The sequence below is a fragment of the Poecile atricapillus genome, chromosome 1, assembly GCF_030490865.1.
Source record: "Poecile atricapillus isolate bPoeAtr1 chromosome 1, bPoeAtr1.hap1, whole genome shotgun sequence".
Classification (NCBI taxonomy): domain Eukaryota; kingdom Metazoa; phylum Chordata; class Aves; order Passeriformes; family Paridae; genus Poecile; species Poecile atricapillus.
Genome location: NC_081249.1, coordinates 166,040,647 through 166,067,192, shown reverse-complemented (window position 1 = coordinate 166,067,192; position 26,546 = coordinate 166,040,647). Strand labels below are relative to the sequence as shown.

Genomic DNA, 26,546 nt, shown 5'->3' with positions numbered 1-26,546 from the left:
TCAAAAATGCCTCTTCCAGCAAAATCTAGTTTTCAGTCATCACAGCTTTTAAGTATAGCACATAAGAGCAGTGACAGAACAAAGACTCAGTTCCCTTGGCAACACAGGTCCAGACTTTGTCTTGCATTAGCTTTTATCTTTTCACATAAGTCAATTACAGAAAACAGTGACAGTTAACAGCCAGTTCCATACACATTTGTTAAAATGCTTTGTACTACTAAGGAAACACTCAGAAGCAGTATGCATATCTTAACCACTCTGATCAAAATGTTTCTTACTCCATTAGAGTGCAAGACTTTATTTATAAAGACAAATACCTCCTTGAATCTCTCACATCTTTGTTAACCAAATCATTTATTCAGGACAAAACAGGCTGCATTTTTCTGAGTGTTAACTGATCAAAACTGGTTCTGTCAAAATTAGGCTAACAGATTACTCAAAAATATTCAGGTATTTAATCTGAAAAGTTTGGAACTGTACTTTTTAAGTATTTTGCTCTATTTTGTTATTAGCCTGAATCTAATGAGATTCTAGTATTCACAACATGAAGGAACACCTTTCAGCATTTTTCCTGTGAGAGAGGAACCATTGAGAATGATTGGAGTGCGCAGAAGGTGGTCCCTTGCAGGACTTTTGAGGTAAGTGTCATCATCATGTCCTATCACAGCCTGTGGAAAAGGCTCACTGAAGAACTGTTTGACTAAAGAAATTATATTAGTATACAAATTGCTGCCAGGAAAATTTGCTGTACCTAGATATTTAACTAGATACAAATTAATTAATCAGTACACCTTAATGTAGTATGCTCTGGACTTGGTTTGCTGTCCTTGCCTCTATCAAATTGTTCTGTGAGCCTGGTCAAACCTTTTTCATTTTTACTATGCATGTAAACAGTAAAGATAAAATTTACCTCCCTCAAAGAGGGCTGCAGGAAAAATAAGTAAAGCTTTATTGCTATTTGCTCTAGGACACATTCCAAGCAAAGGATCATAACCAGAATAGGAGCACTGTATGAGCTCAACAAAGATACCAAGGTGAACGTATGCCTACATAACTGAAATAATGTTTCCTGTATGCAGTAATATTTGTGCACCTATTAATATACATGCATGTGTTCAGGAAAAAATTTACATGGATTAGCCAGGAGCCAGCTTAGAATTTTATAAAGTGCTCTACAACATCACCATGTTTAATTTTAAGACTTTTTGCAGAAGTTGCAGGAAAAATCTCATCTTGCTTTAGGCAGCTGAAGAACACATTCACAAAGGTGTGGCCCCCCTTGGTCCCAACAGGCTTTGCTGCTCCCTTAGCCCCTGCTTTTGGTCACCTGCACACCACCACAGCACATGGCTGGGGTTGAAGCACAACCTCCCCCACCCCAGGCAGCTGTGTATGGCCCCTAAAGCAGCAGCAGTACCTTCACAGCTGGTTTGTTAATCGCGTTATGGCATTCAATGTGCTGGCAATGAATAGGATTCCAGGCTGCAAAACCAAAACATGGCTGATTAATAAATGAGAAGAGATATTTATCTTCTTTGTGCCTAGCGGTCTCAATTGAGAACAAGATCCTCTTGTACTAAGTACTATACAAATATGAGTACGATACAAATAGCCATTCCTCAGGAAGCTTAATAATTACAATAAACAAACTTAAACATACAGGCCTCCTGACTTACTTACAATACAATTAAATGAACTGCAGATTCAGTAACAAAATGGAATTTTCTGTTTCAGATTCCTGTTGCTGACTCTTCTTGATCTCACCAGCATCTTGAAATAATTAACTATCCTTTCACTTCAGGACAAGATGGCAGGAATAGCTGAGTAAATTCAGTTACATTCCCAGGCAAAATGAAAACATGGCTATGACAAAAGAAAACTAGTCCAGTGACAGAAGGAGCCTTAGCTGTGTAATGACAAGAAGTAAACAACAAAATGATGCTCAAATGGCATCACTTGGATGCTCTATGGGATGCCCCCAGATCAAAATGCCATACAACTGCAGATAATACTCATCCCATGCTGGGATATATTAGCAAAAAACTTATTTATAAGGAAAAAAACCCAGTCTATCCAGTGCTAGTAACAGTTCAAAAAGAATACTATCATGATTAGCTTACAGACCTGCTTGCATGCAGAGCAGTACATAAAGAATTCATTTTATTTCCAAACAGTCGAGAAAACTTATCAACCCTTCAATAGAAGGCTTTAAAACAGATCAGTCAAACTTCTACTGGGAACATTCAGGCTGCACTTGAATTGGTCTAGGGGTCTTCTAAGGTCTCTTCCAACCCTTCATTTTCATAATTTAAAATGTCACATTCTGGTCCAGAAATTTTAAAAGTGAACAAAACATATGCCATATGACAGAGATTATTTGAAACAAGTTGAGACAGACAAGCTGGAAGAGCAAGTCAGGAGTTATTGCTGGACAGTCTTCCCTGTGGCAGCGCTATTCCATCAGTATCTCTAGGGAGTCTGGCAGACTTTGTACCATCCACCTACTCCAGCTGCATTCCTGACTTTGTTTCCCATTTTCATCCTATAATCAACCTTGAGAATTTATCCATTATACTAACTGTGCATGACATCACCTGACTTTTTTGACAGTAACAGCCAGATAAGAAGTCTTAGCAACAGCAGCAGTGTTAGCAGCTGGCACAACAAAAGCAACCAAAGCAATAATTGAAAGGAACATAAACCAGAACTGTTGGGAGGCCCAGGCAGCATTTTCAGATACTATTTGTTACAAACACAATATTTATTTCTTCTCTTGTTCAGGTTTAGCTAATATTGTGAGTAAGACAACATATTTACAAGCCACAATCTGAGTTTTAATTTTTCCTAACAGTGTTTGAAAATGCAGATAAATGGATATTGCATATTGTTATGAAAGTACAATATATCAAACAAAAATAAAAGTCAAAATACATCACAGAACTGTAAAAATGTGACTTTAACACTTTTCATCATTTATTTATTTTGGCCTATACAAAACTAGCTGCACTGACCTGTGTACTGCAGTCCTCTGTACTCACTGATTGCCCCAGGGGGTTTTAAATTAGGCCAGTAGTGAAATAACATTTGTACTGCCGGAGGTTTAACTTGAGATGGTCCATAGGCTATGACATATAGCAAATCCTAAGGAAAAACAGGTACAGAATGTTTATTTTTTTAATGTAACAAACCACAATTCTTATTGTACTTCTGTTCAAAGATAGCTGAACACACAAAATTAATACATATCATGCCCTGTGAAACGTTCTTTGTGTATGCTCTTAGAGACAGGCTAGATGACCAACTTTGATGCTTCTGAGTTTGATCAGAGCATGCAACAGCAACCCCACACCCCACAGTGCACTAACAGAGCAAAATGAATTCTCTGTCTAGACATGGAGCAAAGAGGTGAGATACAGATAAATACTAGATTCAGAGCAGATTCAGACAACAATACTCACAAATAGTTCTTTTTAAAGTCCAGTCTCCCATAAACTGTGAATCCTGCTCATTATTAAAATTTCCACTCATTGGAGCCACAACCTCATAGTACTTGGGAAACAGAGCTCTGTTCTATAACACACGGAACTGCCTCTGTAAACTAAAAATTAGAGGGACCTTCCTCTCCATAATCCAGAGGGAGGATTGGATATAAAGATCATTTACAACTTCTTGGCATACAGTCAGTTCAATTTTCAAGCCATCTGGTTTTTATTACTACCCAAGCACAATCACTTCCACAAAGTATATACGATCATAAACTTACTTTCCATACTTCTTGCTTATATTTCATGAGGCATTCCAACAATTGGCAGTGATACACTGAGAGAGAAAAGACAGTATAGACTTAATACGGACATGGAAGCTCAGGTTACAGAAATTATGTAATCAGCTGATTGGCTTTGCTTTCTCCATCCAAAACTCTATGCCTCATTCAAATATTTTTTATTTTAAAGGGCTTGCTAAAGAATCAGTGCTCTGAAAGTCACCACAAAATATAAGAAACTGAATATTAGTAACTTCTTTCTGGCAAGAAATGCAGGAAGATGACTACTATGAGGGTACAGCTTTTTGCACAGCAATGGAAATTATTTTCAAACACATGTAGTTGAAAAATACCTGCTGATTGACTAAAACTTTGTCCCTCTGTCACAATGTAAACAGGAATCTTGTCATTCATTCTCAGGCAGCAACAGAAGTCACATGTAACAATATATTATTCCCATATATACCAAAGGCTATAGGAGCCACTCTGTATCAAACAAACATGAGAGCCAAGTGAACTACTTTACATGTTTGACTTCCCAAAAACCACAGGGCAACATTTGTCTCTGATGGTCTGAACACAGAAATGACAAAAAAAAAAAGACAGAACATTTAATGAAAAAACCTGACTTCTGCAAGCTGCTTTTAAAAATGGTGTTCTGCTTTTATTTACCTGTGTGAGGCATGTTAGGATTATGTGACACTCCTCACACAAGGCAGTGTGGGGTTCCTCCACACACACACACCCCATCTACCCATCCACATAAGACAGGAGATAGTTGACAGCTGACGATCATGCAATGTAAGAGCTCACTGGGTTAAATATTGTTTTGATTTGGTTATGTGGTCCCAATGGTTTAACAGGGCCTACATCACTGTTGTTAGATACCCATAATTGCATTTAACTTCATTATATTTCCATTAAGCCTGCAGCCAGCATTACCTGTCTTCTTTAGAAAGATAGTACCACTTGTGAATTCAGTGATATTTGAATCATAATATAAGACAGTTACTATGAATTTCTGTAGACAAGGTAAATGGTATTTCTCTCCAACACCGAATTATATATATCAACACTATATTCTCATGTCAAACATGAGTAGATCAGAGTCTCCAATCCTGGGCCAAATCCCATTTCGTCATCACAAAGAGATCTTATCTAAATAATGATTATTTCCGGCATAATGTTCAGAAATCTCAGTTTTGACTAAACTAAATAGTTTTTCATCTTGTGCTGGATAATGACACAATTTTATCCCATAATGAAAACTCTTCTGATTGCATTTGACAATACTTTCTGACTGATGGCTTCAGAATGAATGATACTATGTTGCATGTTCACACATACCTGGGTTTGATGTGTACTGCATTGCAATCATCAGCATTGATGATGCAGACAGATTGACATGTGCTGGAACACCTTCTCGTTTTGAAGATCCCACTTAAAAGAGATGAAAAAATAAATAAATTTTCCATTGTAATAGGAAAATCAGGTGACAATAGCATGTAATTGATTCCAACTCATGCAGATAAAATTCCTAAGGTGCCATGTCATGAAAACAAAAAACAAAAAATCAAACAAACAAAAAAAAAAACAACAAAAAAAACCCAAAAAAAAAACCCCAAAAAAAAGCAGAAATGAAAAAAAAAAACTAAAAAACTAGAAACACTCTATTGGGGGGTGAAACTCCTTTTCTGGTGGAAGAGAAAGATGGCTAGGTATTGATCCACAGAGCACGCACCTGATTTCCCAGATCAGTGTGACTTCATCCCTAAAACTGCATCAACCAGTTGCCTTCTCAAGTTCTCTCCATCAGAACCCACAGACTGGTCAAAACAACATCACTTGTACAGCCAAGTGCACGCAGGCCTCGGATTGTAGGAAGGGTAATGAGGAAGCGGAGGGTAAGGAGCCAAGAGCAAATGGAAAGCCTGCTGTTGAGGCGTGCCCAGGAAGGGTTGGGGCTGGTGATAGCTGCTGGGGTATGGCAGAGATTTCTTCTCAGGGAGCATCTGCTAAGAGCTCAAGTTACAGCTACATACCAGAAACATCAGTCCCATTGTTATGTGAACTGTGCTGAGAAAATGATGAACAGCAGCACTGAGTATCTTTTACCTCACACAGAAGGTGGCTGCAGTTCCTCCCGGTCTCCCATGAAGTGGGTTACTATTAAGTGGCATATATTTGGAAAAACCCTGCAGAACTTTTATATGGCAACATGGCTTTGAAGGCAAGCTCCTACACAGAGATGTCACAAGTATCTTTCCACCCTCACAGCACTTGCCCAAGCCTGGCTGCCAGGACCCAAATACCAAGCATTTGGGATAGAAGCACGGAACTGCAGCTCCAAGCTCAGTGAGCTGTTTTCATCCCTCCCATCTGGCTCTCCAACTGCTTAGACAATCTCTTGCATCCTCCTTTTTGGTTTGAATGAGAACTAAACACTAAGGGAAGGAAAGATTCTGCACTTGCCTTCCAAAGAAGCATATAATTCCCAGCAGAGAAAGACAAGGAGACTAATTAACACTCAAATAGAAACAAAGGAGGGAAGAGAAAATGGAGAATTTCTCCCTGTTCTCCACATGACCCAACATTACTATGGCTCTCTTCACTGCACTTCATTCTTTTATTTTTGAATATTATCCACCCAAATATATGCCCCAAATTATTACAGAAAGGTGTATTTTTATGGATTTAAATTGAAAAATACTTGGCAGCTCTAACTGGGCAATTAAACACAGCCATCAGCAAAAAAGTAGGACACAGTACTAGATTAGTAAATTTAAAAAGCACCAGACTGGTTTCATACAGGGATCTCACCAAAACTGATAGTGAAGAAAGCCAGCATGACAAATGCAAACGCAAGGATGCAATCCCTGTCAAGGGCAGTTGGGGAACAGCATCTATTTAAGTAAACCAAGGATTTGACTCAACCAGCTATTCTGAGGTATAATTCTACAGATCTGAGGACAGACAGGATAAGTCACCACCCTCAGCTTTCTTTAACAGGTTACAGCAGTGGGAAAAGAAGTTGTTTAATGCAACATTCTGCTCCTAACCCAAAGAGTACATACATTAGCAATTTTGATTTGCACACTGTCATTAGACATGTCAAAGTTAATAGAGAAAACCTCATTACAATGTAATAAAAATTAATACTTTACATGGGAAAACCAAGGTCCAAGAGAGCTAGGGGACTTTTCCAAGATCAATGACTGGTCAAATTAGAAAATACAGGTGATAAATTTGCATTAGATATTAATCTCAAAATACTGGACTATGCTTCTTTCAGCATCTTCTGCAGGCTTAAATGATATCACTCTTGATCTCTGTACAAAAGTTGATCATGTTTTTCCCACAAAGATCAGGAATATAGAGGTAAGGAGGAGACATTCTCACAAAATCATAGAATGGTTGATGTTAAAAGAGACCTCTGGTGATCATCTCAGCCAATCCCTCTGCTCAAAGAAAGATAACTAGAGCAGGTACCCAGGGCAATTTGTGTTTCGAGCATCTGCTAGGATGGAGAATCTGCAACTGCTCTGGCAAACTGTTCCAGAGCTTGGTCACACACAGTAAAAGGCTTGTTGGTTAAAACTGACCTAATACTGACCCCAATAATTCTCTCTGCAGAAAATGGTTATATTTCTCATTACTGCTGAAGTCCTATCAAGTTTTTTGTCAGGTACATGGACAAACATTCAGAACACACCTCAAGATCCACACTGTGCAGGGACTATGAAGTTAAGTAATCATGTGACATCTTCTCGGAGGGGAAGTAAAAAGAGGAAAAAAAGCAGGGACCATCAGATTCAGACCTAATTCTTAGGGACAGGAGGCATCACAGGCACAGCTATTTAGTGCAGAACTTAGAGAGAAAGTGCCAAGAAGACAGAGAGGGAGAAAATCAGAAATTTACCACAACGTCACATTAAGAAAAATCATACTTGTACATCCAGATATAGTCCAGATGCAAAAATATGCATGTTGCTATTGCAGTTATTATTTCAGGAGCAGTTTGCCCATTGATTTTGTATTCAAAACTCCCACTGCTGGCACTGAAAGTTCTGTGAGTCTGAAAACAGTGATTTCTTAAATAAACATCACACTTTAAATGAAGGAAGAATTCACACAAAAACACAGCATAATAAATAAATAAAAATTATAGAGCTATTTCCCTTTGAAAAATAGTCACATGAAATTATTTTATGTAAGTAGACTGGTGTTCCATTACAATTCCATGACAGACTAAATTTTGACTTGTACAATCTGATACTATTACATGCCGAGAAAACAAAGCTAGAATGAATTCTACTTACATATAGCCATAGGCAGAAAAGATGTGCTGAGATATTCTATGATATCCTTGTGCAGAAATGGAGGAAAGGTAGCTAATGTTGAAATCATTGTATAGGGTAAAGTACTCAAAATATCATCACTGAGAAAAGGAAGTAAGCATGTAGTAGTGTAAAAAATTGATTGCCCAAGATCTGTTGAATAAAATGAAAGAAATACAGAATCATTACAATGAAAATGTAATTATGACTATGTACTTTCTTGTTTACAAAACTAAAAAATAAATTATATTTAAATTCCAGCTTTCCTCTCAAAGTAATTTGGGAAGGTAATCACTGCAAACAAGTGAGTTCACCCTCAATTTTTAAGTCCCTCCTAGAGGGAAACAGGGAACACTATGCCGAAGAGTCTGGGGGGGAATATGAAAGCTACAGCCTATAAAATAATCTATTAAAATCAATGCTGATTTTAATCATATAGTGATTAATGTAGAATGGCTTGAATTTAAGCAGAGATGTTACTAGAATCAGAATTTGAAATGCACATTGTATTGAAGGCCAGGTTTTGCAAAAAGCAGTCTAGTCTTTATCAGTCATATTAATATAAGAATTTTATTTTATTACCCTCAAGAGTTCTGCAAAGCACCTCACATATATTGACTACAGGAAGAGTTACTATATTTTTCAAACCACATGTGATTAAACTACAGATCTTGATTTCCAGGGAAACCATTGAGGCCAAAAGTGGCCAGAGCTTAAAAGGATAGGAATATTTATCAAGATTTTCTATACCTATCTAAATAAATCATATGGTAACTCTTTGGAAAGGATACTTAATAACTGTGCAACATTTTAAGATCCAAAGGGAAAGCATAGTTTATTGTGTATCTGGGCACTGTGGAATAATCTTTATACTCTCTCCCAAATGAGAAAGTGGTGCCCATAACCCTCTGACGAAGGTTGCAGCATTCAATGAATCCTGAGTATGAACTAGTACAATAATCCAAAGACATCAGAAGGCCTTCCTCCTGCGTTTGTTAATTATTCCTTAAGTGCATTACAGCCTTAAGTACGCCACACAGGCCTTCAGTCTCACCTGCACAACTGATGTGACTTAAAACTGTCTCTAAAGCACAGAGAGATCTGTAGCTCTAAATGTCCTGGGACACAGCAAAAATTAAAACTGGCACCCCATTTCAGTGGTTCTGGCCAGCCTTCTATGCAAGAGTAACCAGAGCATTAATGCTACAGAGTGCTTCTCTCTTGCACTCACCAGCTGAATACAGTCTTTTACACCCTGATCAGGCCAAAGCTCGTTGTGCAAGGATTGCCTTGCACAGCAGCTGTACTTACCCAAACAACATGAATAGTTCTGATAAAAAAAAAATCTTTCTTTTAATCAGTTACTAAGCTGAGGAAGAAATAAATAACAAGTTGTATCGCAAAATTTAATTCTCCGCACACAAAACCATTCAAAACCACACAAAATAGCGAGCTCCCCTTGCCCCAGGCATGAGTCAACCAAATTATTCCTGGCACATATTTATCTAAAATGTTCATAAAACCTGCAAGACATTTCAGTTCTCTCCTGTCAATTCATCCCAATGCTTAATCATCTTTATCATATAATTATTTTTAATTAAAAAATATCCATTGCTGCTATTTAAGTGTATAACTTCTTATCCTGATCAACTATAACCACAAATAGATTGGTTTATTTTATTTCTCCTCACAGCAACCTTTACATATTTTCATATGATAATCACATCTCCCTTCCATTTTTCTCTAAGCTACATAAACCAATTTTTTTCTGGTTTTCTCTCATTGTTCACATTTTCTAGACCTCATATAATTCTTGTTTTTTTCCTGGACTCTGGACAAATAGCACATGTTTTTCTTGAAGCTAGATGGGCAAATCTGAAATTTTTACTCCAGCTGAGGCTTTGCTAGGGCTGTTAGAATATTAAACATAATGCTTCGGGTGTCCCGTACATTAAAAAAAAAATGTTTGCACACTGCTAGAATAATATTTATTGTTAGTGACTTACGGTCTTCTCTGATCTACTGTTAACATGCAGAGCTCTCTGCAGTACAGCTTCCAAGCTAGTATTGCCTCTATTTCCTTTAATTTCTCTCTTAAGCATAGTATTTGACATTTCTCCCTTGGAAATTCCTCGAAACAGAATGCAACTTGCCACAATTACTTGAGTTGCATATCTTTTACATAAAGCACATGCTAGCAACCATCTTGTAACACTTGTAAATCCAAATTCTATCACCTAAGTAAAAAAATTAAAATATTTAGTAACAGTAGACCCAGCACAGACTCCTGTAAGATTTCCCACTGGTACACCCTTCAAGCTGCCAAGCCATTGGTAATTACTACTTGAGTGTTTTCCTTACTCAAGTGGGGACCATGTCCCAGTATTGCCTATGAGGATGTACAATGACACAGCAATAAAAATCAGATTAACCACACAAGGAGAGCCACTGTGTTGCTATTAAAAAAATGCATGTTTGCCCCATGCTATTTGTCCTTTACAGGTCTCTACTGATTGTTAATCACCATGTTATCTATTTAGGGAAAAGACTTTTTTGACAATTAGCTCCACCATTTCTAAGGAATGAAGTTAAGTCAACAAGTCTATATCTTCCTATGGGCCCAGCTTTTTTTGCAAGATCATACCATCTCCTAGTGCAGCAGTCTTGGATTCAAACATACTACTGCCAGCTCAAAGGGAATTCAGCACTTAACAGAAACAACTTTTCTCCAGAGTTCAGCAGTGTTATCTCCCTAGACTGACCTATATAAGGAATGCATCGTGATACCACCGTGGAAATTAATATTGGCTAATGCATAGGGAGAATACTGGGCTACTGAATCCCAGTATGGAAAGGCTAACAGATTAACAAGCCAGACAGATACAGAGCAGAACTTGAGGAAAATAATACAAACACAATACAGCCACAAAAACCGCTTGCAGCTAACTTAAAACATAAGACAATACTGCTTTTCTCTAAGCCAGACAGAGATGCTGCTATTTTTTTTACACAGGAGTATTTCAGAGCCATTTCAAAGCACAGTTACCATGTTTTTTTCTCCAATTAGATATATACTGTATTCTATGTAGAGATGGACCCTCACCAGAACACTCAATCTGTGTTATAGGCCAGATACACATTCGCAAGCTCTTTGTGCATTTTTAAGAGACCCACCCCAAAAAGACAGTCTGAAGTTATCCCAGCAGATTCAAATTAAAAATCTGGGTATTTTTACACCCAACTGTCTAATTTTTGTTTTATACCATTGTATTTTAGTTACATACCACCAGCACATCACTGAAAATCAGACAACCTCAGAATTCAAACCCAAATCAACATTTAGCCAAAAAAGCATCCTTTATTTAAGAAAGTCAAACGGAACACTTGGATATAAATGCATCCCAGGAGATTTGAAATCCAGATCCAGGTCAGTTTAGGCCCATCTCTTCTACTGGATATATGCATCACTCATGGGATTCACAGCACTGGAATCATTCAAGGGCCTGCTTACCATGTTGCCCATGTTGTAGCAAGGGAACTAGATCCAGTAGTGTCACCAGTGTCACGTAAAGTCCTTGATAGTCCAAAGATGGGTAGTCTGATAACTGAGCATCACGACTTTGCTGGCCACGTTCAGATGGAGCATCTCGCAGGACGCTGTAAAGGAGGGAGCGAGTAACAGTAGGGTTGATGGAACTGACCTGTGGTCTTAGAGATGGGGTGAGTGGGAATGGCACAGGAAAAAGACACATGGTCATGGGCACTGTCAAATTGGAGGCATCTTGATTCTCCTTCTTCCCTGTGCGGGACAAAATGCTGTTGGGGGGACAAAGAAAAAAAAGAGACAACAAAGACACAAAGAACAGCACATTACATTGAAATGACACTATAAAACAAATAATAAAAGACCAGATATATCCCACATAAGATGCAATCACTACCAAAACTAGCATGTCTACAAATCTAGCAACCATTTACTTCCATGCTTCAAGATAAGAGAATTAAAAATTGGCATCTAGGAAAATTTCATTGCATCTCATGTGTTATCTGGTTCATAAGGAGCAAAAATATAAAAATGCATGTTTCAGTGCCCTACCCATGTTTCACAGTTAAGAAACATTCTAAGAATTCAAAGTGTTTAGCTGTGTCAAAACAGGCTGGTATTTTGCTCTGAGAATCTGAGGATTTTAAGAGATTTATTTTTCCCCCCTATAATCTTTTGAGCCAACTGACTGAAAACATGCAAAATATAGGTGTGGCACTTGCAGAAACATGTTTTAGCAAAGAATAAACATGTGTGTTTGTTAAGATAGCCTTAAAAATCACATGTTTATTGCATTAAAATAATGTCTGTATGTATTTTATGATACTGTTTCATGACCACTCACTCAGTATCATTTGAGATAATGAAGTTTAAACAGGCACATGGATTTAGAAATAATATAATATTTCTAAAATGTTAACTAAACTACATTTGGAAAAGTCATAAAATAATATATAGTAGATGGTCTTTAGCATATGTTTGTGAGCTAATGATAATGGTTGTTTATGTGTGTTTTTAATTTTGCCCATGTTTAGGGAGGAGACATTTTGCTTTATGAATACAAACACTCCTTGGGTAAATAGTTACCTTCAAAAATCTAAGGGCTAAGCAAGCAAGACCAATTATGTAACTGCAGATCAGACAGTGTGTTACCATACACTCCTGCTGTTACTTACGTTATTATTCAACAAAACTCACTACAAACTAAAGGAGAGATAATTTCAAAAAATAAAAAGAATTTAGTGGGAATCAAAATAGAGGCTATACGTCAACCAGCTTGTTATGTAGTTTTAAAAATGTTGCAAACATGGTTGTAAACATGGTAATCTAATTTATTTTAAAAATAAACCCAACTACTTTAAATAGAAATAAATTGTCACTTAAGCAGTGTTATATTTTAGTTATCAAGCAATTATAGGGTTAGTTCATAATTTCCATATGTGCCTATATAATATAAGACACCTTTTAAATATATTAACCCACACACAATGCTCTTTTTTTCCTTTTTAAAGCACCTTTTTGCACCTCTCAGTCATTGGGATTTCCAAAAGCAGTTGCTGTTGGTTTAACTCTGTTCCCACAGTCAGTGTTAAACGTATAAAAAACAAGTCAGTAGCACTAAGATTTCCACTGACTCATGTAAAGCAGAATTATATCAAGAGAGAGCACTTCTGGAAACCTCTCCTCTCTTTTAACAGTACAGAAATCCCTACCATATAATCACCTCAGCAAATCTTACCTCCAAGTCAATTCAACAATTTACACAAGTAACCCAAACTCTTGCTAAGGTGCTTATAAGAGAAGGTGTCATTCATTTGCCATATATATAAAACACTTTTACAAAAACAGTTCTTTGCCAAGTGGCTACTATCACATGGCTACTTGGCTACTATTACATCACCCTTGCAGTCAGAGACGACAGACACAGTCTGTCTTGCAAAACTACTTTTTTTTTCTTTTTTTTATTGTGCCTCACATATTTGGCAGATTATTTTGGTTTCTGTTACCCAATGTCCAGTAAAAGAAACATGATCACTGTCACAGTGGTGTTTATAAAATTGTATCAGAACATCACCTAAGATCTAGTATGGCTTTAAAAATTAATTATCAGAGTGCTGATTCCTTTTAATTTGTTTGATGTTCATTTGCCATATTTTTCAGCTTATGTTTAGAGATATGAAGGCACTACACTATATTCTTTTCTTGTCTACCAACAGATAATACCAATTACCCATCTTTTTACTTGCCAAAACATCGCTCCAACTGCACTTACTTCAAGAAAGGATATTAATCCTTTCTTTTTACACTGAGCTACAGGCCCATCTCTGGATTAGATGCCAAAGCACACCTATTGTATCTTGATCAGGGCATCCTTTTGTTTAACAGTAATAAGATTAGATCTAAACTCCAGCTGAAACCGCACCAAATTTATTAAAAAACAAATAAAAAACCTGCAAAATTTCATGTCCAGGCTTTTGCCTGACTTGTACTTTTTAAAGGCAATAAACAGAGGAGTCTAAACTGAAAATCTAGGATGTCCCTTAAGACCAAGATACAATCAACGACTGCAGTTTGCTTCTGGTTCAACTCAAACCAAGTATTGAGAATTTGGAGCATCTGCAAATCATAACTCCACACTGAACTTACTCCATACTGAACTTGCTCTGCAATAAGGGGCAAACCTACCAAGGCTTGTTTCAAGATGTGTACATCTTTGCTGCAAATCTATCCCAAAATTACTGCCTTCTTGGAAAGGTTTCCTAAAATGCCTACAAGTGAAATTACATCTCACCAAGGCAGCAAAACAAGCTTGACCATTAATTAGCCACCAAGGCATTTACAACTATGCCTCACATAAAGTAATTTACTTAGAAATACATATGGAGAATTTTCTTCAGGAAAATGTGAAAGAAAAAGCTTTTCTGCAAGATGTGTATTAAGCCTTAGATCATTCCTCAAATGAGGGAGAAATCACTGAAAATGAGAAGGGCATGAAACAAATTCATGCTGTAATGTAAAGAAATGCTTTTCCCAAAGAGAAAATTAAAGAAGAACTAAATGAATCGATGTGCTATGCATTGTGTATGGTGATTTTATGTGATGTTTGTTATAGAAATAAGGAATTTATTTTTTCAATCATTCCACATCTGTTCCCCCCACCCCTGAGCTTGTAATTTATGGAGGCTGTGTACAGAGCAAAGGAGCAAATTAATCTCTTGCGCATCTTTAGCCAGCAAAATGACACCACATATAAATGTGATTCAAAACAGTGGGCACATCCCACTGAAAAGAACACAGTCAGTGTGTCCATAACATGGAAAGGTAAAAGCACAATAAACAGTAAGATCTACTTCTGTAAAACCCAATCATTACTTGGAATTTCTCTGACTGTTCCTTCATTGTTTCTATGACTATACATGTTCATGAAGAATTGTTTGTCCTTAACAGCCCAAATTCATTGCATATGCTCTGTGTTAAGCTAGAAAGATTATTCTCCACCATGTACTTCTATGACTGATGTTCACCCTTGTACAATGGAGTCTCAGTGTAGGAGGCAGAAAGGAGACTCAGCATGCAAAATATTCAAAGAAATTTTTGAACACGCTCTTCAGAAAGGTTCTTAACCAGTCTGTTTAGTTTTAGGGTAAATCTTGCAGAGATCTGCACACAGTGGGTGGGAGTTTCCTTCTTTCCATCTGCCACACTAAATACCGGGTGTGTTGTTTTGCTTTTTTATCCATCTTCTTTCTTAGTCTCAGCAAGTGTATAAACTTACACTGGTTCAACCAGAGCACTCAGCCTTTGACCCACAGTTCAAACTCCCCAGTTACAGGGGTTTAGAACGTGAATTTGACCTTGCTGAGTATCAGAACTCAGTCTGCTTAAATTTAGGGCCAAGTCCTAGCATTAATTTCTCATACCCTTTTAGTTCTGAGGCCTATCAGATCCCAGATCATGAAGGACAAAGCCATTTGTGTAGATCTGTATATCAGACATAAGCACCACTTCTGCCCCCACGGGGTTCAGCATTATCAACAAGAGGATTTTGGTTCAGTCCCATTCTGAACATGAAATAAAACAAATGGAGTTGCTTGATTGTGCAATTGCTGCTCTGATTTCTGATCTGCTCTCATAGCTGCTAAGTACAAAGCTTTTTCAGTAAGCCCAGGAACATCACTGCTTCTGGACTGTGAAGAATTTATCAACAGGACAGGTCAGCTATACTGTTTAGAAAGAAGACCACAGAGTGATGTAAAGCTGCTTTCTTTAAGCAGCACATTCTAAATCTATCCTGACCCAGTGAACTTCTGACCAAAAAGAAACATATCTCATTACAGCACTTGGTAGTTACAGCTAAAAGAGAAAACACTCAGAATCAAGTCCAACTTTCTTGCTTTAACAGCTTAAAAGCTCACAGTATTTAAGCAAAAGCAATGTCTTGTCATAAATAATCTTACTTTAATGCAATTTAAGTGTGTGTTGTACAAATAGTCCATCATAACAGCCTGATGTGGGAACAGAGAAACATTTCAGAAGTATCTTTAGTGACACCTTGAACATATTTTCCCACTGCTCAATACAATGAGACAAAATTGAATTTATTAACCTCCAAACAAAAAGTCCTACTGGTTGTAGGCTGTAGTCCTACTGGCTCTAAGTTTCTTCAACAGTCTAAATGAGGAGGGAAACAAACAGTTCTGGTCTTGAAATTTCCAAAAGTAAACAGGAGGTTTCAAGTTTGCTGTGAACAGGTGTTCCACTAAAAATTATTTCTGTCTATGTAGCTCTCCTTATAAATAGGGTCAAAAAATTTTTGATGTATCCCAGGCTCTTTCAATGTTAGAATGAACTGTTCCCACTCCCTCAAGTTTAAATTCTTGCTTCTCAACTTGTATACATCATAAGAGTATATCTACAAACATATGGATAAATTGTATTTTGTTAATGTTTCCTCCTCAAATAAGGTCAATAACTTGATTTCCAAACTACCTTCTGACAGCAGGGACAGTCTTTCCAGGTAAAAATCAGGAAGCTATGCATAGAAATGCAATATGAACTGCATTTTTCTAGATGTGAAAACTAGTGGCAGACAAAACCAGCAGATAAAAATCCCCTCTTCATGGTAAAAAGCCACTTTAAAAACAATTTGGAAATATGAATCCACTAGGCAGCACTGTTGAATTTTTCCACATTATTCCTAATCAAGTCTCACATTTTTTTCTGATTTTTTTTTTAGGAAGACAAGAAGCACTATTCCTTATTCATAATGTGTTCTGTATTCATGTGGTATTTAGCACTATACATTATTACTAAACATAAGACTAAGTCAAAAACATCGGGTCAGGACAATCCTGATGTGTTGTTGCCATCCAAATCCAGATCTGTATACAAACTTCATGTCTATTCCTGTTGTTCTCAGGGACTGAACCAGAACCCAAAACAGCTGAACTACGGCACAGTAGAACCCAGTTCTGCTGGCTCATCTGGCTCGTCACTCTGGGATTCTGAGGCACCAAGACTGTCAAGGTCATGATTATAGACATCTAAAAATCTATAGGTCACCAACTCCTCTCATCACAAGTTCAGCATGTTTGTGCGTTCAGCTAAGTCCTAGGAGGGCCAAGCAAATGCATAATCAACCAAGTTTATTCTAGAATCAGCCACTCAATAAGGGGGCTTAACTGGGCAAATTGGGCAACAGCCACTGAAGAGATTCGTTCATACCATGTTTTTCTTAAATTATGCTCTGACTCTTTTTGGCTGACCATTGACCCATTAAATCCAGTAACCAATTAAAAGCCAATCAAAATCCCCTCTGATTCTTTAGCTCTTTTTTCTTCAAGAGCATAAGTCAAAACTTACCTCAATAACGTCTGAGAAAAGTATTTCAGAGTATTTGCAATGTCAGTTCCAGAGGGCACAGGGTATATGTTGTGGAGAACCCGGTTGTGGTACTCTTGAAGGTAACGGATTTTGGAAGCAACTACATAAAAGACAAAAAAACAACACGAAAATTTTCATTTAGGTTTTTTGCAGACTTTGACAGAGTCATGTCTATTTCTTCCATTTCTCTTTTTTTTTTTTTTTTTTTTTTTAATTTAAGTGTTAAACTCAACAAACAGAAAAATCTCTCTGTTCCTTCTGTTCTGGCTGATAAAATTGTAAAAGAGTGCCAGGGAGAACACATGGAGGTGAATTTCTGCATCTGTATTAGGAAAACTTAGTGCTAGCAAATTAAAAAATATATATTATTAACACTCTGCACTTCTTCCATGTCTCCAAGCATCTCAAGATTCATTTATAATGAATGAGTCATTGGATCACAGGAGGTTCATGTGAGACACATAAGTATTTCTACAGCCAAAGCAGAGATATAAGCTAAGACAGAGAGACCTTATGTGATTTACTGCAGGCCATACATTTACTTTATGCAATGAAGTAAAGATACAAAAAGATATGAAAAGAGCGAAGTATCTGCTGTTTATTTGTCTTAGGAAGTGTGATAAAGCAGATAAGGGGATTTCAAAGAGCAGTAGGAGGTGTACACTTTCACTGAAACCAATTTTGGTTGCATTACAAATAACAGTGGGTTTATTTTCTAATAGGAATCCTTGTTCAGTGTTGGGAAAAAAGTGATTACCACCCCCCCCCCCAGTTGCTTTGCCTTACATTGCCTATACAGCACAAGACAGTCTCATGTAGAGACACCTACACACACAACTCTTGTTGCTCCACTCAGATTAATCAACTCTGCTGAGAGAGAGTGCATTGGCTGGGGCAGAGGGCTGCTCAGCTGTGCTGCACTGCAGAGCCAGCCTCAGGAAAGCGCAGCTGCCTGGGAACTCTTCATCATGTTAAAAGTGCACCAAGACTGTAACAGGCAGTTAAAAGGGGAGATGCTTCTGAATTCTTTCAGCCCTTAAGCATATGGATTATAATAGTCTTCCACTAGACCAAGATATACCTTGCTCCCCCACAGGGCTCCGTCGGCGTGGAAGATAAATCATGGTCCCTAAACAAGCAATACTTTGTTCTATTCTCATGGTCAAATGGCACTTATTAAGGAATTAATACCATTAAGTCCTCCACTGAACAGAAAGGTACTAACTACCTGAGAGACAGCTCATGAATTTTCTGATGTTTTTCTGTGCTACTGGCAAGTTGAACAAAAAGGGGTGACATTGTATCCATATGACAGAAAAGGATTGATGGACAGACAGCAAAGTGTCTGCAAATACTGTTGGAGGCTCAGCTCGAGACACTGAGAGCCATTTTGCCAGTATAGTTGACAGTACACACTGGACTTTTACATCCAGAAAACAAAAGATTCCCTGAGTGGTCAGCCACACAATAAATGAGGTTTGACAATTTCAAGTCAATTATCCATAAAATAAGGAACACTCAAATAATCATTAAATGAAGAATACTGTTTTCTTGAATGCAGGAATGCAAGACATCCAATCTTGCAGCAGCCAACCAAGATAATTCTTTAACTCATTTCCTGCTGTAAGGACAGCACTCCCCAATTCCTGCAGCAAGTCAAGCTTCTACAGACAAAAGTCTCCCTCATGCTATTACCTGGCTTCATCACAAGGAGAAAGCCCATCATGTGACTGAAGGACTGGAGTCTATGTGAAACCAGCAAGCAAAAATGCAACCAGGGACACTGTCATAATGCATATGCAAAAGCAACACACTAAAAATGCATAAGCATCTTCAGTTGTATTTCCTCACCTTTAAGTTTTTTACTTCACAAATTTATTTTAAGGTGACATTAATGAATAACTAAAAACCAATCATGATTTTTTCCCTCCCCTTCAAACAATTGAAAACAGAAGTTTCATCATACTGACTCAGATGGCCTCAGGATACGTGGGAGCAAGATCAGAGCCTTTCAGGCCACCATATAGGCCTGTGGCACATGAACTGTGCTTTGCAGGAGGTTATCCTGTGTGAGAACAGCCAAAAGTGGCTTCCTGTACAGCCCCTCAAACCACTGGTGTAGGAACATCTGGGCAGGATGTGTTTCACTCCACATTACAGAGGTTGACTTGAGCAGTCCAAGACTGTCCTCCCGTTCTTATATCACACCTCATTCTTTCTGCCTACTAATCTCAGTTTTAGTCCCAGATTTGCAGGCTGTCTCATCAGAGACATTTCTTTCAACTGTCATAAAAACTAACCTAGTTTAGTTTCTAGATTAAGAAAGCAATGACTTCATAAATGCATTTGGTGATGTTATTTTCTCTGGTTGGGGAAAAACAAAGCATGAAACCAAGTGTATTAGTAAAGGGCACAGACTACAGAAGACAGTACCCAACTAAGAACAATTCACAGCAAGGTGCACAGATTACTGTGGCTGCCATGGTTTGCTCTCAGATAACTGTAAATTAAATGGACTAACAAAACACCAAAGATTATTACAGAATTCAGATCTGGATGTATTTCAGAAAGCTGTGTGCCTCCCTCCAGTTACTAACTTTCAATAAAGGGCATAGGGTATCTAGAATCACTTGAACTACTTTTTTAAAAAAATAAAGATGGAAATCCATTAATTTGTATTAATTGGTATTGTTGTGCAATTGTATCAGGCCAAATATCAAAAGAGAAAACTGATTTATAAAGCCCAAATATAAACATTAGCTTTAGGCTAAAGGTTTCAGCCTCACTTCTCAGTTCTGTTTCCCAAAACTCTGTCCATTTCAGCACAGCCTCCCAGAACACAAACTTCTGAAGGAAAGCCTCAGAACAAAAACTTTGCCTGCTTTCAAGTTACAGAAAGTGTGTGAATGACCCAATGTTCTGAGTTTCTGAGTACCCAGAGACACATTACAAAAAGTAATATACTTGTGAAAGTACTTGGCCACTGTCATAAGATCACCACAAAAAACAAATAGGTATCTCTCTAGCATCTACACAGACTTCACTAAATTTCTCAACCCCCATGTAAGAATTGACTGAACTGAGACTGAAACCATTAGGAGTCCTCAAAGATGGCCTTGGTTGCTCCACTGTCCTGGAAGGGAACAGAGCAGGCACCAGGCATTCCTAGGACTTTACTTACCACAACTAAACACCAAACACTGCTTTTTAAGGTGAAAAATAATTCATTTTCTTTGAATACAACAGAACACCTCAGGCATACTGCAAAGAGTCAAATGATGAAAGTCACTGTTGATATATCTGGTATGCAATACAAGATGCGTGTTGCCACAAAAAAGAGAAGCTTCTCCAGTCAGCTTCCCAGACTGACACCATTTTACCTGTTGTTCATAGAACCTGCCCAAGAGCTGTAGGATTCATGTTTAGACCAGCACATCTTCTGTTCCAATCAGTGTGATTCCTCAGTTGTAGTGTTTCATTGATGTTCTTGGTAAACTGAGATTCATTATGACTTGTAACTTGAGTCCTTCCCAAGAGATTCTGGTTCTTGCCTGTCACTCAGTGAGGGCAGAAGAACAACAGCAACAGCTGGGGTTTGAAAATTTGACCGGTAGTGATGTATGCACACCAACACATCCTTGTCAGAGTCCATTACTCAAAAATTGCTGGTGAGGGAATCTTGAAGTTATGTAGAGACAAAGACAATTGGTAATGCCATAAGAACTAGGCAGGGAAATAGCCTTGGTAAAAACATATATTCAGCAGGTTAGAACACACAGGATATGTCCATTAACCAACTACTCTTCCTGGAGTATAATGAAAAGGAACATTAGAAGGCAGAAAGACCTGAAATCTGGACTCTAAGTAAATCTTAAAATAGAGAGAAATAGGGGTATGGTAGGCCTAGACACAGTGTCTTGAAAAGTACAAAGGGATGAAAAGAAAAAACAGCCAAGGATAAAAAAAGAAAGAGAAGCTCAAACAGAGCAGACCAAAAACATTAGGAATGGAGGAACAGAGAAGGCAGAATAGAAAAGGAAGAAAATGCCATAACCAGTGCTGGGACAAAAAGTAGCAGAATTTCTTCCGCATGGCAGTGTGAAGGAAGTGTAATTAATGTATAAGTATCACACAAGAGAAGAAACAACTACAGAACTCAGGTGAAAGGTGAGGAAGGCAGCAACAACAGAACAGTACAGATCCAAACATTGCACAGTTCAGAGCTTCTGCACAGTCAGAACATTGTGTCTCTATTTATGAGGCTAGAACTGCACCTTTACAGCAATGAATAAACATCTGCATAATGTTTTTTAAGCAAAATCATCCACCACTGTAAATAAGCAGTAAACCCTAAAGGAAAAAAATACAGGTAATTTTTGTTAGATCAATTCACCATAGGCATATATAAACACAACGATCCTTCTCAGTGACCTGGAGGAAGAAGAGAGCAAGTCTCAGCATGTGAAGTGTCAAATCACATCACGTCATCAAGCCAAACATCAATCCAACCTCCTGGTCACAGCCTGCCTGTTCATAACTGTGACACTGTATCAGGCAAGAAAGTAGCTTTGACTTGGGTGAGAAGCTCGACTACCCCAGTATTTTCTTCTCAGCATCCCATCAGGGCTCTTGCAGACAGACCAGTTGTCACGAGCAGCAACAGTGGGGAACACTTCCACGGCCCAGATGCAGGTACCCCAACCACCATGTCATCTAATGGTGCTCTGATCAGGTCTAGCCAACATGGTGGTTACAACACCAGTGACCAGGCAGAGGCACGCTGGCAGGGGGATGCCAGCACCTGGGGCAATCCTACTGGAATCGGGCACTGTGGCAGGCGGCCTGTCGGCAGGACACAAACCCCCAGCCTACATTCACCCGGAAGGTGAGCGGCCCGGGCAAGAACGACAGCACGACTCTTGTCGCTCCATGTCACTGCAAGACCACCTGCAAGGCGGCAACGCGTGCGTCACCTCTGCTCTCGCAGGTGGCCGCATCCTCTGGAAGCGGGCGCAGCGCCGGTACACGGGGCAGGCTGGACCGCTCCCGCCGTGGGGCGGGGGGCGAAGCCGGCAGTCTCAATATTAACTCTCACCCCCGAACCCTCATTCCCCCCGTCGGCTCCCCGGCGCTGCCTTTGCACAAACACGCCGCCGCCCCGAGCGGGCCGCCCGGACAGCCACGGGCTCCGGGGACTGCGGCCACCGGCACCGGCGGCGGCTCCGGCAGAAAGAGCCAGAACGCCGGCAGCCCCCTCCCCCTGCACCGCCCGCTCGCGGCCGCCGCAGACCGCGCCGGGAGCCCGGGCAGCGCCGCCCCGCCGGGCGCCGGGCGGCGGCGGGACACCGCCATCGGCGGGACGGCATCCCCGGCCCCGCTCCCCTTCCCTCGGACAGACCCCGGCCCGGCGCCCGCCCGGCCCCACTCACACTGCTCCGCCTTGGTGGACATGCTGCCGCCCCGCTCTGCCCCTGGGCGCCGCGGAGCGCCGGCCCCCGGCCGCGATGGAGCAGCCGGTGCCGATGGCCGTGCCGCTGCCGGTGGCCGTGCCCGGTGCCGACGCCGGTGCCGCAGGGCTGCGGGCCGGGGAACGGCGGGCGGGCGGGACCGGGCGGGAGCGCGCTTAAAGGGGCAGCGCGCCTGGCGGCCGCGGCAAACAGCATCCTCGGGAGGGACGGGGTGGGAGGTGGGACGGGGGACATGAGACTTGGGATGCGATGGGATGTGATGGGGAGGGGGCCCCGGGGCGGTCCTGTGGCCCCGCCGAACTTGTCACAGCGTCGAGCTGGAAGCTGCCGAGCCGGAAGATCTTGATAAGCGTCGGCGGTGCCCCCGGGGCTGCGGAGGGGCTGGCGGTGCCCTCGCCCGGCCCCGCGGGAGCTGCACTGAGCGAGGACAGCGGTGGCGGCGCTGCCAGGAGCTGTGCTGTGGGCTCCGTGTGATCCTTGACACGGAACAAGGACCCTTGTTCCCTTGCGTACTTCTCGCCTCGACCCCTGGGCTCCAGCTGTGTAGCCCGGGCGGGCGGGCAGGGAGGTGCCTCTGGCCCCACCTTCCCCACCTGTTTCCACAGTGCACCAAGCACCTCGGGACCGCCATGGCTTCCCCGAGGGGACGAGGGCTGTGCTCAGCCCTGGCTGTGTCCCTCTCCATCACCAGATGCCAGCCGTGGTGACTGCCGCAGGAGGAAGGTGGAATGAAAAGACCTTTATCCGATTGTGGTAGGAGTACAGTAATAACAATAAAACGCATTTGCTCCAAGAGAAATTATTTCACTGCTGTGCATCCTGTCAGCTTCTCCGGTGTCCTGACTTGACCTTACCAGCTCTCAGAAATGAACGGTTAGCTATCAGTTTATTTTCTGAAACTTTCCCTACCAGTTTTTCAGATCCTTACACCTCTGAAAAAGCTATGTGGAAGCAGTAGTATTTCATCAGCCAGGGCATGGGAGTCTTAATGTTTACACACACAAAAAAAAATCCATTGCAACATACTCTCCTCAAAATGCTGGGCTGTGTAATATAAGTAGGCCTGTGACAGCCAAAGAGAACTGTGCTGTGGAGGTGGAGGAAAATAGGTATGTTTTGTTATTCATCATACAAGGCAGTGTCTCCAAATTACTGCTGCCTTCATTTGGGGACAATATATGTCTGGTGCCATGAACCACGATGAAGAGGCTGATGCTGCTCACTGGCATTTAACTGGTGAGCTTTTTTTCTGAAAGCAATTTTCTAAAAATACTGCACGGGCAATGTTTCTTCAACACCACTTAATTAGGTACAAAACAGAGCTCTTACTGGAGGCCATAGTTCTTTCCACATTCCCTGCTGCTTGTGAGCCCCAAAGACAGAGCAAAGCCAATTTATAGCACTGTTTTCTCTTTTAAATTCAAATATTTGAGAGTAAATATCTACATGTTTTTCTTTTATTAGAAGCTTTATTTAGTGAAGTGCCCAGAGAGATCATGTGATGCTACAAACCTGCTTCTCCAAACCCTATGTCTCACAACACGGAGCATAAGTGATGAAAATACAGACAAATGGCTTTCAGACTTCATTGAAATAAGATACTGAAGACAGGTTTCATCTTTGAATTTCTGTCTGTTGATGCAACAAATCAATCTGAACTGCTTTATTGCTCATTACAGAACAATAGGGAACTCTGTACTGAGGGGAACTGAGCTTCTGTAAGTATCTCTAAAATATACCAAGTGTTCACATACCAGAGTGGTGAGCTTATTAAAAACACTCAGGTTGATAAAACAGGAGTAGACTGAGAAAATATTAATTCCATTTCTCATGTAAAATTTCTTTTTTGGTTTAAGTGCCTGAAAATTGCAGCTATGCCTGCATTTACTGAACAAGGTCCCACATAGTACAGCATGTAGTTCAGGTACATGGTAAACAATTTATTGCTTATGAGTCCTTCTGCATTGTCTAAACAATGTCTAAGCCCTAAATAAATCCTACACAAGTAATCTGTTGTTCAGTCAAACAATTTAATAGTTGCCTAGTTTGTTAATTCAAGTATAGAGACTCACTTTAAATTGTGAACAAATGTCATTAAGGAGCAAATATAGAAACGTGGTTCTCTGAGAATTAATTTCTCAAGTCTCTTGGCTGAAACAAAGTTGTAATTTCTCAGCAAGATCTTCATGAATACGCCTAACAAAATGGATACAGTGCTCCACTGGAAACCATTTTAAGCAGCCAAGGTTTATGTCCATATGGTTTTTGCCTCTGTACACATTGAGTTAAGAGAATACATAAAAGCTGCAGGCATGTTAAAGCACACAAATCATTATTGAAGGAATATATTTTTAACATTAAATTAATGAGGAGTGGAAAATTTACTTACCAACTGACGAAAGAATAAATGCTACTTTCTGAGTTCATGAGTGGAAATTTCACAGAATCATGGAGTCTTTGAGGTTTGAAAGACTCTCCGGAGTTTGTCTATTGTAACTTCCCTGCTCAAAGCAAGGTCAGACAGAGCAAATTGCTCAGGGCCATGTCCAGTCAGGTTTCAAATATCTGCAAGCCCACAAACTTCTCTAAGCAATTTGCTGAGCTTCCTCACAGTAGAAAGTTATTTTCTTCTGTTTAAGTGGAAATTCTTGTATTTCAGTTTGTGCCAATTGCCTGTGGTCCTGTCACTGAGCTCCACTGAGAAAAGTCTGGTTCTATCATCTTAGTCCCTCTCCTAAAGTATTTGTACACACTGACAAGACACACTCCCCACACCAAACCTTTTGACTCTGATGCTAAACAGTCCCAGTTCTCTCAGCACCCTTTTATGCAACAAGTGCTCCAGTTTCTTCATCACTTAGCCCTTCTCTCAACTTACTCCAGTATATTCATATCCTTCTTGTACTGGTGAGTCCAGACCCAGACACAGAACTCCAGTCAGGTCTAACCAGTGCCAGGTAGAGGAGTATAAACACCTCCCTTGATGACCAGCTGGCCATGCTTTTCCTACTGCAGCCCAGGATCCTGTTGGCCCTCTTTCCATGAAGGCTCATTGCTGGCTCACAGTCAACTTGGTGTGTACCAGGACCCTCGTGTGACTCTTTGCAGAGCCACTTTTCAGCTGCTCAGCCCCAACCTGTACTGGTGCTTAGCTATTCCCTCTGAAGTGCATGGATTTTCACCTGTTGAACTTCATGAGACTCATGTTGGCCCACATCTCCAAGCTCTCAAGATATATTTGAATGGCAGCACAACCATCAACTTCTGCTGTATCAACTGCTTCCCCCAGTTTTGCATCATCTGCAGAGGGTGTCCCATCATCTGGGTCACTGGCAGAGACATGAAACAACACTGGGCCAGAGTTACCCCTGCAGTGCACCACTGGTGGCTGGTTTCCAGCTGGACTTTTTGTCCTGATCAAAACCCTTTGAGCCTGGCAGCTTGTTTGGCCACTTTTCAATTCACATCATCATCAACTTGCCTAGTCCATATTTCATCGGTTTGTCTTTTCTGATGTAACAGGAAATACTGGTGAAAGTCCTGCTGAAGAT

The 26,546-nt window shown here is 40.1% G+C and overlaps 1 protein-coding gene across 3 annotated transcripts in view; it reads right to left on the bottom strand.

The window, feature by feature from the left end:
- UNC79 (unc-79 homolog, NALCN channel complex subunit) overlaps positions 1–23,074 on the bottom strand; it is a 105,931-nt gene extending 82,857 nt beyond the window's left edge. For 2 of the 3 annotated variants that reach the window (XM_058848083.1, XM_058848091.1), the window contains exons 1-8: positions 22,957–23,074; positions 17,507–17,627; positions 11,612–11,916; positions 8,083–8,253; positions 5,111–5,203; positions 3,764–3,819; positions 3,012–3,141; positions 1,418–1,482 (exon numbers count right to left, since the gene is read on the bottom strand). In XM_058848083.1, the coding sequence (XP_058704066.1) occupies positions 1,418–1,482; positions 3,012–3,141; positions 3,764–3,819; positions 5,111–5,203; positions 8,083–8,253; positions 11,612–11,916; positions 17,507–17,627; positions 22,957–22,978 (963 nt within the window). In that variant the 5' untranslated portion in view covers positions 22,979–23,074. Of the gene's footprint in view, positions 1–1,417; positions 1,483–3,011; positions 3,142–3,763; positions 3,820–5,110; positions 5,204–8,082; positions 8,254–11,611; positions 11,917–17,506; positions 17,628–22,956 lie in introns of those variants that run through there. The other variant, XM_058848101.1, reaches the window with a different exon arrangement.
- Positions 23,075–26,546: the final 3,472 nt, after the last annotated feature.